Source organism: Callorhinchus milii, unplaced genomic scaffold (genome assembly GCF_018977255.1).
Source record: "Callorhinchus milii isolate IMCB2004 unplaced genomic scaffold, IMCB_Cmil_1.0 Scaffold16, whole genome shotgun sequence".
Lineage (NCBI taxonomy): Eukaryota > Metazoa > Chordata > Chondrichthyes > Chimaeriformes > Callorhinchidae > Callorhinchus > Callorhinchus milii.
Window position 1 is genome coordinate 11946815 of NW_024704757.1, and position 11883 is coordinate 11958697.

An 11883-nucleotide genomic window follows, 5' to 3' on the forward strand; every position below is an offset into this window, starting at 1 on the left:
CACGTCTAAACGTTTCAATGCACTTCACGGTAATCATCGCTAAGTGTGGTGACCCATTTCGCGTGAGAACCAGCTTTTTATTAAAAGGAACTTCTGCACTTCTGATGTTATTATAATTGAAGCTACGACCTCTTGTTTCTGAATTTTGAACTTACCTCGAGTAAGTCTAAAAGGCACGAGTCAGAAAATAACATTCGCACTCCAAAATGTTCCGCCACAATGGTTAAGCTCGGTGAACCTCTCTCTCACACTTACCCGCTTTACTTGCTCCAACTGCTCTGTGAGCTCCTCCATAGCCTGTCCATGTTTCTGTCGGATATCATGGATCTGGGCTTCGTGTGCTCTTGTCTCTTCATCCAGCGCTCTCTTCATTTCGGACACCTCCTGTTCTCTCTTAGCTCTGACAGCAAGAAAAGCAAAACATGCTGATAAGCAAATTTGACTTGATCTGAGTCAATGCTTTGTGTCATCTCAAATGGCTTCCAGGTCCTAATTATACTGAGTATAAAAAATAATTAGAATTTTTATTCCAGGTGTAGGTTGCTGTTGTTTCCCAAATCTGTGGCTATTCCACAAGTCTACCGTGTGGAAAGTAAATAAACAATCGATACGTCGTTGGGTGGACAGATTATACTGTACAACGATAGTTGCGTGTAATGTTATGCTTCTTTTTAATGTTCACTGTACCTCAGCTCTTGCTGTGTAGCTGTGGTGCCCAAGGTATCTTCAAGTTCCGTCTTCAAAGCCTCCAGTTCTTCACCCAAATCTCTCTTCTGTTTCTCAGCTTTGTTGCGGGCCGCCTTCTCAGAGTCTAAATCTTCCTGCAGATCTGATATGAAAGTTTCTAACTCACGGATTTTCTTCAGGGCGTTATTCTTTTGTGCAGTTTCATCGTCCAGCCTGCGTGAGTTCAGTTCGTTAATCCACAAGAGTTAAAATCATTAATACACAACACACAATATGTAGCCAATACGTGAGCAAAAACAAGACTAAAGGTTTGGCGTTGACTTTGAATATTAGCATGTTTTTGCAAATGCAAACCTTATTTAAAAACTTACCTTTACACCTTATTGTTTTAAAAAATAAATGATTACAGTATAGTTTAACATAGCTAAAGGCATCCTGTTTAGAGCACATTCCCATACTATTGCAATTAAGATTAGTTTTGTTTTACATCAATAAAGTGTCAACAGCAGTAAGACTGAAGGTACTAATCGGAACTATTCATTGAAATTAATCTGATGTTGGTTTGAAATGGACCCATTGCTGCAGAACTGATGGTTCAATCCCCGACTAAAAAGATTTAATTTCAGGCTGTGCAGTAACAGTAAGTGAGACTCGATTTATATCACTCTCTGTGTCTAACCTGCGTTGATAAATCAAAGGGGTGAATAATAAAACACAGAATGGGTGCTATCTGGTAAATGTTGCTTGACCAACATCAAAAATGATCAAGTCCCTTTAGGGCTATACCAGGAGAGGTGAGATGGTGGCAGTGCTTTCTGTACCTGCTCAGGGCTGCCTGTAGCTCTTCCTCTTTCTTCGCAAGTTGCATCTTCAGTTCAGCAATCTGCTGTTGCAGTTCCGCTATCTGTTCACTGAGATCATTGCCCTCTCCCTCTAACTTCCTCTTCAATTTCTCCAGCTCTTGCCTGGACTTCTCTTCCTTCTTAAGGCGCACTGCAGAGATCAGATATTTTGTTACACAGTACTGCCGACAAGCGCTATTCCTGGTCTGGTTGCCACGCTGTGAGTGGGCTTCCCAGGGCTTAGATAGAGCGGTGCAAATCAGATGAGCGAGATTCGCAGGTGCTCCGGGACGCCAGCCCGTGTGAAGCGTGCTACATAAATGAAAGTTGTTGTGTTAAAAGAATGAGCTTTGAGCAAGGATTAGACGAGCTAGGGCTCTTCAGTCTTGAAAGTAGTTATCATTAGAGGAGAACTTACAGTGGTAAGTTGATAAATGGGATTGAAAACAATACTTTCAGATGCATGGAACTAGCAGAACAAGACACCGGTTTAATATTGTAAAGGGTAATTTCAGGACAGACACCAGGAAGTATTTCTTTACCTAGAGGGTAATTCATGGCAGGAAAGGGTCACCAAGAAAAGTGGTTGAGGTCAGGTCACTGGACCCTTTAAAAAAACAGCTCAATGCTGTGATGGGAGGATGACAAGCTGGGTGTTGAGGAAACATGAGATCAAGTAGGCCAAAGGGTCTTCTTTATTTTCATGAGAACATAGTCTCAGCTATAGTTAAAACATGAGATGACATTATGAATCTTATCCATTCAAATCATTTTCAGTAGGAAATTTTTTTGTCTGTCAGTGAAAAGGTTGTTACGAGTTAACAAGGAGGGATGTTGGCTTTTGAAGTGGTTCATCTGAAGGGATATATTAAGTGAACCTGACAATGTAAAACTTTTATTGTGCAAGCGTTTGAACTAAGGTCTACAGCAGTCAATCCACAATCCACTTACTTTTACGAGGAGATGTACAGTGACAGAGTGATCACCGAAATAGTTGGTTCTTAATATTCCAGCAGAATTACCACTTAAATGAACCGAATAACTGTCCGTACCTTCGAGATCTGAAATCATAGATTCATGTTTGTTCTTCAGTTTTGTCAAGTTCTTCGCCTTTTCTTCCTCCTCGGCAAGATTGGTTGTGAAGTCCGCTATTCTTTCATCAAGCAACTTCTTCTCCTATTTTTGGCACAAACGTGTGATTTTGTTAAATGCAGGACTGCGTATGTGTTTCTTCCCCACAAGGGAATAAAATCTGAAGAATTCGCTCAATCTGTTTGCTCCCATTTTTTTTTCTGCTTTCATTTTCACAATTGCAAATATAATACTCAAGAAGCCCATCATATACATTTTCAAACCGTACCTCTGCCTCGCCCACACTCTCTCGATCTCCCCTCCTGTCTCCTTTGGCCATCAAAGACTATTCAAATTCAAAATCTGTCCTGTAAGTGGCTCTCTAGTTTATGAGCCATGAGTCTACAACAAGAATTCAACGCAGAAGGGCTTCTAGATCAATTGCTGTTGATACTAAACAAAACACTCTCCGTAAAGCTGCCAGTTTGCACTCTGGGATACTGCCCTGCATGAGGGGTGCTATATAAATGCAGCCCGTTGTTGCTGATGTTGTTGTTGCTTTGCACTGACCTTTGCAAATTTGGTATTTTGATCCTCCAGCATGATGATATCCTCCTCCATCTTTTTGAGCTTGGCCTCGACGGTCACTTTGTCCAGCTGAAGCTTCTGTCGAGCTGCCTCCTCCTCATCCAGCTGTTCCTCCAGATCCTTTCACAAGAGAACTACATGTTCATGATCTTTCCCAACTGCAAACCCACCTTCCACTATCTGACGCAAAAAAAAAATAATTTCTGCCCCTCAAAGCTTTGCAAGCCGTGACTGAATTGATCTCAAATGCTTATTTACTTGGAAACATCAAATGACATACGTTTTATATATATATATTTGATAAAATAAAACATATAAAAATTTCCACTGTGCATTATGATGAAAGGGTCCCATTTCTTAATCTCAGTGAAGAAACGATTCCTCCACTGCACCCCTCACCCACGTGCAGATAATATTTAGGAGTTTGTTACTAAATTACCAGGATTTGTGTCTGCATTTTCTTCTTGTCGTTTAGCATATGCTGATTTCGGTCTTCCTCCTCTTCTATTCTGACTTCCATCTCGTGGAGAATCTCCTCCAGCTCCTGCCTCTTTGCCTCTAAACGTATCCTCATCTCTTCTGCCTCAGCAAACAGCTCTGTCTCGGCCTGAAGCTGCTCCTGAAGTGAGGTCTTCTCTTCCACCAACTGAACATGCAGGAAAGGAGATTAATAATACATCGAAAGCATTATTCCTACTCGTTTGCAGTAATAAGAATAATAATCATTGCATTTGATATTAGCACCTTCCACACCAGGAGGACATCTTTTCATAGGATTTATCGTAAAGTATAGTGACTCTCTTTAACCAATTCGCACACAACAAACTCTCAGCAACGGCCACAAAGTGCATGGCCAATTTTACCTGGGGGATATTTTCTTTGGTGTCAGCCGGGTGTATGACACATGCGGACACCCATCGCCATTGCTTAAGAGTCTCCAAACCAAATTGAGATTTCCATGCATCCCACCTACACACTCTCTCCCTGGAGGGACGCCTCCTGCTCACCTAATTCCGGAACGTATTAGGCTCAGGTTGGCAAGAGCCAAGGCTTGGGGATTGTTGGCCAGGATACCAGGAGATATAATGACTTTGAGCCCCTTGTTGTTATTTTACCTGCCCTAACATTGGGGAATCTGGTTGCTGTTGAGAACGATGCTGAGTGAATAGTTTTAAATGGAGCATTAATCTGAGATTCTGGTTGAAATGTGGAAAGCACAGTGTTATTACCTGGCTGTGTTTCTTCTCAAGGTCAGAGAGCTGACATTCTGCCTTCTCTTGTCTTTCTTTGATCCTCGTCATCTCTTCCTCCTTTATCTGCATTTCCTCCTCCTGCCGAGTAACCTGCAGCAGTGGCTTAACCTGCACCCAAAAGGCAACTAGTTAATCGCGCTGGAACAACAACAACTTACATTTATATAGCTTGCCTTACACCAGGAAGCATCCCAGAGCGCTTGACGTTGGTGGAGCACGATGCTAAATCGGAGGGAGGTGGGAGGTGACCGTAGGCACAATCGAAAAGGAAGGTCTTCAGGCACGATGGTGGAAACGGGGGGCACGAGGGACAGGCAGGGGGCCGGAGCCAGTTGAGTGGAGGTAGTGGGTTGGGGTGTAAGCAGGTAGGTAGGTGCCAGCCAGGGCATGAAGGATTTGAAGACGATTGTCAGCCTCTGAAGTGTGCCGTGCTGTTTGTCACAGAGCAGCAAACTGACAAGAAAACTTTACCTCCAGCTTTGAGTTGGGTGAAAATTGAATTAGGGGGCAATAAACATCTTGAAGGTTACTTTGAGCTCAAAGAAGTGTGCACCAAGCCCAGCGGATGCTGTCACGCTAAATGTTCTCATGTGTTAGATATTTTATCCTCTATCCGGTAAGAATTATTATCCTCAAAGCAATGATCATTCAGAATGAAACTCACCTTTGTGAACAGCCTCCACCACTGCCAGTTGCGAAGTTTAAGGTAAGCCGCGCAGTTTCTCTGAATCACTTTCATCGCAGTGAGTTGCTGCTGTCTCTTGGCAAAAGCCCTGCAAACAATTAGAGCAACATCACCTCTGTACTCACAACTACACACAGAGCAACCTCACCACCACACTCTCACCACACACACACACACAGCAACAAATCAAAATAGATGGTACGAAATCTAGTTACTGTTCATATCACTGGACTAATCCTTATTGAATTAAATTTATTTTAAGTTGAATGTATTGAATTTTAGTGAAAGGCGCTATGCAAATGTAATTTTGTTGTTGTCGTCGTTGAATTAACACAGCAGTTGCATTTCAAAGCATCCGAACGTCCAGTAAAAACGTCTCATTCATCAGACTCTTACTTTCTGGCGAGGTAGCCTCTGCTTTGAGCTTGGAAAGTAATAATGATGTCTGTAATTTTCAAGTCTCGCTCCTCTTCCAAGTGAGCCAGGACACCGGTTCGGAAGAACATCTTACTCTGTCCAATCCTGTACAGGTTAGAGTCCAGTTCCAGACCTTTGATCTAAAATGTAATAACGTTCACAGAATACCATTTCAGAATTGAAAAGGGGGGTAAATTCAAAACAAATCTGCAGAACCACTATTTCAGTCAGCGAGTAGTAAATGTACGGAACGGGCTACAAAGGGAGGCGGTGAAAGCAGAAAATGTTGATTCTCTCAAAAGCAAATTAGATAAGATTTCTCTTAGGAAATAACTCGGGATACAGTATATAGTTTGGGATGTGACTAATGCATATGACTGCCAGGATGGTGGAAGGCAAATCGGATGTCCTTTGGTCTTCTTTTGTCTGGTAATTCTTAGGTTCTGTTCACATCGATTAATAGACCATGCTGCTTAGAACGATGGTATTATGTGAACTGTTGCAGTCAAACTGTGAGCAAATGTATGGAGACCAGCTTCCGAGGAGATAAATAAACTGCCTACTTCCAAGCCATAACAGAGATCGGTAAATTAGTCTAAGAAATAGCCATTTATGTTTCTTTAAACTTTAAAAGATTTCTGTATTGCAAGCCAGAAGATAATAAAATCATAATCGGTCCTGCATTTGATACAGCATCACTAATGCTGAAACATCTCAAAGAGCTTTCCCCCGCACTCGAGTATCAGCTCAGGCAGTGTTCCAAAATGGGGTTGAGAGTGCTACCAACTGAATAAGGCGAACACCATGACAAAGATACAATACAGACAGCAGCTTGTTTATGTGGCTTTCATCTCTGGCTTTCATCTCTGTCTGTTTATCACATCACGTACCATGAGCACACAGGCCTGTTTTCCATCCATGAATCCTTTAGGAATGGCACCTGGTGTTAGGATTTCATATCTATCGAAAAAGATATACACTGGATTAACAATTCTTTGCAATTTGAGATTGATGGAAGAACAGGGATCTTAATCTCTGCGTTCCTCTACAGTACAAAAACAGCTGCCATTTTGTGTGAATGATATAACGTTACAGAGTTGATTCTGTCTTTCGTGCAATGATGAGAAACTGAAATGAACACATGGTGGAAGCACTTTCATAGTGTCACAAATAAAGCTGGTGTTTTGTCAGTGGATGGTGCCCTAACACCAAAATACTTGACCTCATAAGATCGCAAGGTTGGTTCAAATGAAGAAAGTCCTTTGGCCCATCTGATCTCATTCCTCCAGAATCCCTACAGTCTTCTCTTCACAGCGTTAAACTATTTTTTAAATGAGTCCAGCGTTCAGGACAGATGGAGAGGCCATGTCCTTTTAGACCTTTTTGAAAGGTCCAGCCTGCCTTTTTTTTTCTCAATGTGGTTTAATACAGTATCTCCTAGTGCCATAATAAACCTGGCTGATTAGCCCAAGGAATGAAGGTCCATTAACTGAGCACAAACCGGTGGCCTTTCTCTTCTATACAGCCCGGACTTACACTGAGCATTGACATTACAAATCTTCAATTTGAAGAGTCCTGTGGTCTACATTTGCGTAAAACAAAATGGAGGAAAATGGTGCCATTTGAGGAAAGCTTAACCGCAGTGACAGAAACCTGGGCCCAAGGTAAGGGGCTCACTAGCCTGGGGAAGTGAGGGTGAGAAGGACAGGAAGGAGCTGGGACTGACTTGATGCCGGAGCACAGCTGGTTGCAGATCGGACACCACTCACCTCTGACGGAATTCCTGGAAGATGATTCTGTTTGGGAATCCTTGGCGGCAGATGCGGATTCCTTCCAAAACACCGTTACACCTCAGCTGCTCCAGCACCAGGTGGGCATCGAGCTTGCCAGCCTGTTATTACAGCAAGGCTCCGTTAGTTAAACCCAGGACAGTGGGGAGACACCTCACCCTTAGAAACCCTTACAGGCCAATTCTGTTCCCACCGCTTGGGCCGTAACTTTCGTTGCTTTTGCTTCCCCTCAGCACTTAGCCGATGCCTGCCCCCGACCCATTTCTATAGTTTTCTTCAATGTAATGGTATAAAAAAACATCTTCACATGACCCGAGTATTCACCATCATACGTCTGAGCTGTAATTGTGCCGCTGAAAGGTGCTCCTTTGCCTATAGCTATCTGAGAGAATTGAATGTTAAGCCGATATGTATAGAATATTACACCCCAGTAAGGAGGCCATTCAGCCCATCGTGCCTGTGTCTTGCCCTGGAAACATTAAGCTGGGGGGGGGAGACGAAATGCATTGATTTCAAACAGGATTCCTTAATAAAGTTACGAATCGGGATTTCTTCCAGTGACCGGAGGTGGGTTATTAGGAGCCTGTGTGCACGATGCTCTCTCCGGAAGCAGATCGCATCGGGCAGAGTTCCCAAGGGTCTGGGTGACGGAATCCCGATCACTGTGAGGAAGTTGTTCCTGAGAGTCCTTGATACGAAATCTCCATTTGAAATCATTGTGTTTCAGACACCATTACATAACCCTCCCCCCAACACACACACACAGTTCAACTCTGTGTGCAAGACCACAGTACAATTTTAGGTGTACGCAGGGTCTTGGACATTTCGTGTCGTCGTTGGGACATCCTCCTGCCGTGAAAGGCGCTATACAAATGTAATTTGCTGTTGCTGTTTTGCTCTGCGCCCCGCACATTAAAAACAGGAGAGAAGTGCAGTAACCCACCCTCTTCTCGTGGTTTGGAATGATGCAACGCACAAAGTTGGGGCTGGTGTTGCGCAGGGTGGTCATCAGCTTGGCCAGCTGCTCCTTGTACAACTGCCCCACGGTGCGGAACATGCCTTTTTTGGTCTTTGAGGAGCCGGCGGAACTTTCACTCATCTTCGCCACTTGATCCAATCCAACGATGCGGTCCACTGAAAAGCACAAGTTCACGTTAAACTGAGCGCTCGGGCAGAACGGTGGAAAATGGCAAATCCACGCAGGAGAAACGGCATGGACTTCGATTGCAATAAGGTGACAACCAACTGCCTTTCCGGATTGCGGCGAAGGTTGGGGTCGCATTTGTAAGGCAGAACATAGTGCCACCAACTGGATGGTGGGTGGGTTTGCAGCCACAATTTCCACGCGGGTGCATCCTCCATAATAAGTGGAAAGTGGGCACCGCGAAGGGTGCGAGTTTCCACGCAGCGAAACAAGGAAAAATTGGAGTTTCCCCCCTTCCCCCCCACAGCGGGTTATCGCAGGAAGACCCCCACGCGAAACTCCGTGGATTGCCAGAAACCGTACCGTTCATTTTTACCAGGCTTACAATTCGCATTTATGTGCCGATACTTTTCTATTTATATGCTCATTGCTTTTTTTTACTGAAATGTAGGTGCGCAGATGTCAAAATACCAGTGAACGGGAGCGATGCATAATGAAGAATCTGATCGGTCTCTTCATGGGTTTCGATAGCGAATGGTACAAATATGTGTTTTGCCGACTAAAAACTGAACGTCGCCTCGTGCTGAGGGAAACAGAGACAATGTTAGAAAGTGGGATTAACACCAATAAGAGTCACAGAGGTAGCAGTGCTACAGACTCACTATGGGTCGGTTGAGCTGCTGAGGTGTTTCTGCGCTGGAGAAATTTCTACGGTTCTATGGTTTTAGCTCGACTTGTCGCTGCTTGCTTGATGGCCACTTTGAAAAAAAACCTGTTCACAAAAACGGTGATTGTCAGTAATAGTGGAACTGATGCTTAGGAATGGCATTCTTACCGTCCCTCCAGAGTTCTCCTACGTATCTGTCAGGCGACTGGTTCAGAAGCATGGTAATATTATCATTCAACGGGTCCATGTTCTTGGTCAGCCAGTTTTCTGCATTGTAAGGGACCTGAAGAACAAAGAATTGAATGTCTTAAGAGTTTCCAATGCCCTGAGTACATCGACTTGACTCTGCTCTCTACTCTTGCTCCAAAACTAAAAAAAAAAAAAAAACGGTTTCCCAGAACTAATTGGCAAAAGAACCAGAGGGGAGAGGAGGAGAAAACTCTCTTTTTTTACCCAGAGGGTTGTTACGATCTGGAATCCACTGCTTCCAGGAGGTGAAGGGGATGAGAAGAAATATAGGTGAGACAAATGAAGATACGTTTCAGAGGCCGGTTTGTATTGACATCTGCAGCCTTGGTTCCTACCTTGCCAGCATAGTGAACAACGCAGAAGTCTCCCTTGTCCTTCAGTTGCTTTGGTTTTGCGAATTTGGGATGACTGCCTTGCTCCTGGACCACTTTATCCACAAACGACCTATCCGTGGCTTTCGGGAACCAGCACTCTTCATCCAGCAAAGCCAGGATACCTGGTGGGTTAGTCTGGGAAACAGAGCGAAGATGAAGGAACAAGCCAACATCATTCACTAAGAAGTCAATGGAACTCTTGAGGGATTCATGCTCTGATGCACAGCCTCATGCAGGATGTGGGTTTGAGTCTGCGCTCCTCCACAAATCAACTCTGCCCTTGGCTTCACTATTACGCGGGATGGACATGTGGCCACAGCAGGTAAAAACAAAAAAGGGCATCAGGGAAGAAATTCAGAACTCTGTGGCTCATGCAGCTGACGTTCAGTCTGTCTATGCCACTGAGGACATTCAGAGAAGAAGAGAGAGCAATGTTACGCCTCCACCGAAATGACAGTAAGCCTGTCACTGGGACCTGTTGCACCACAAACCCATACATGTAACTGACAATTTTCTTCTTCAATACCTCCTGTCCCAACCTGACAAAAGGAACTCCCATCTGCAACTACATGGCAAATGCATGTTGGAACAACATTTGAGTATTCCCTGTCAATTAGTGGTGAATTATACATTGCTCGAATGTCGTGACATGTACGTTCTCTGTGCCATCGACCTCACTTCCATCAGTTCTGTGCCAGGTCACAGAGATGAGAGGAGACCTCGTCGACCCATTTGGAAACCCAACTCCACTTTTAATAACGCTGAGCGGAAGCATTCAAAACAACACGTCCCTTTTTATTTTGGTACTAACACTGCACCGCATGCTCCTTACCGGCCTCTCAATCAATTCTATACAGGGCTGCAGATCCAGACCAAAGTCAATGAAATTCCACTCAATGCCCTCTCTCTGGTACTCTTCCTGCTCCAGTATGAACATGGTGTGGTTGAACAGCTGCTGGAGCTTCTCGTTGGTGTAATTGATGCAGAGCTGCTCAAAGGAATTGTCCTATAAAACCAAACGTAAGCACGTCAGCATAAAATACGTTTTAATTTTTGTTCACACAGTGCGGTATTTTGTTTTACAGCTATGGCTACAAAATGACTCAGTTGCATCTGAAAATGCAGAGTGTGCAAACAGGTTTGATTCATTTAACTTTGACAAAGCTCACGTTGCTGATACAGAAACACTCAAATCATCATACAGTGTTAGTTTCTGCAAAACAAAATCAGCTTATACACAGTCACTACACTCTATGTGTGGAGTACTGTAGCTCAGTGGTGAGAGCACTCGCCTCATAAGCGAGAGACTTGGGTTTGATTCCCGGGAGGGTGAAACCTTGGGCAGGTTTCCTTACTCCACGCTCCTGATAATAATCCCTCAAGAAAAAAAACAATAATAAGCGCTATATCAAATGCAAGGATTATTATTATTATTATTAATTGGTTATTTCAATCCACAACTGTTTGTGGGACGCTGCTGTGCGCAATTGGCTGCCGCGTTTCGCCCACAAATATACAGTCAATTCATTTTATATTCTGTGAAGCGTTTTGCGACGTCTAGAAGGCGTGAAAAGTGCTATATCAAGTGCAAGGATTATTATTATTATTATTTACAGCAAAATCTTGTGAAGCACTTTGCAAATTCTTGACGATGCGAAAAGGCACAAATAATTGCAAGGGTTATTATTTGTTACTTTTATACAAGCGTGTTTCTCAAACACTATATACTACTAAATAATATGATAATAGATCCTACAGGTGGTGATATTTAAAACACATCAGTATTCTTTGCACATCATTGTTGCATCAGTGTGACATAAACGCTTACTATACTCAGGAAATTAATTCTACAGGAAAGAAAGATTAAAGCCTTTGCACTTAACATGCTCGGTGGCCTTAAAGTCTTTCCCCAAAGTGATTTATTGAGCCGATGAGGTAAAGGCTCAGTCATATTGGAAAATGACGTAAAGTTAGTGGGATCCATTTCAATAATTGGTTGATTAGTTGGAGTGTTACTAGCAGGAATGGGTTACCTTTGTGCTAAGTGCATATCAGAAGATTTAACGTAGTGTGACATTCAAACAGCAAAGACAAGTTGAAATGCCGAGACTTGACA

General features: G+C 43.4%; 1 protein-coding gene across 3 annotated transcripts in view; it reads right to left on the reverse strand.

The window, feature by feature from the left end:
* Positions 1-11883, reverse strand: part of myh11b (myosin, heavy chain 11b, smooth muscle) — a 67276-nt gene that overhangs the window by 14129 nt on the left and 41264 nt on the right. For all 3 annotated transcript variants that reach the window (XM_007893721.2, XM_007893720.2, XM_007893722.2), the window contains 15 exons: positions 10600-10773; positions 9729-9902; positions 9313-9427; positions 8277-8467; positions 7313-7434; positions 6434-6503; positions 5523-5683; positions 5106-5214; positions 4418-4549; positions 3628-3834; positions 3171-3308; positions 2582-2705; positions 1509-1680; positions 688-900; positions 256-400 (listed from right to left, as the gene is read on the reverse strand). In XM_007893721.2, coding sequence (XP_007891912.1) covers positions 256-400; positions 688-900; positions 1509-1680; positions 2582-2705; positions 3171-3308; positions 3628-3834; positions 4418-4549; positions 5106-5214; positions 5523-5683; positions 6434-6503; positions 7313-7434; positions 8277-8467; positions 9313-9427; positions 9729-9902; positions 10600-10773 — 2247 coding nt within the window. The remainder of the gene's footprint in view (positions 1-255; positions 401-687; positions 901-1508; positions 1681-2581; positions 2706-3170; positions 3309-3627; positions 3835-4417; positions 4550-5105; positions 5215-5522; positions 5684-6433; positions 6504-7312; positions 7435-8276; positions 8468-9312; positions 9428-9728; positions 9903-10599; positions 10774-11883) is intronic.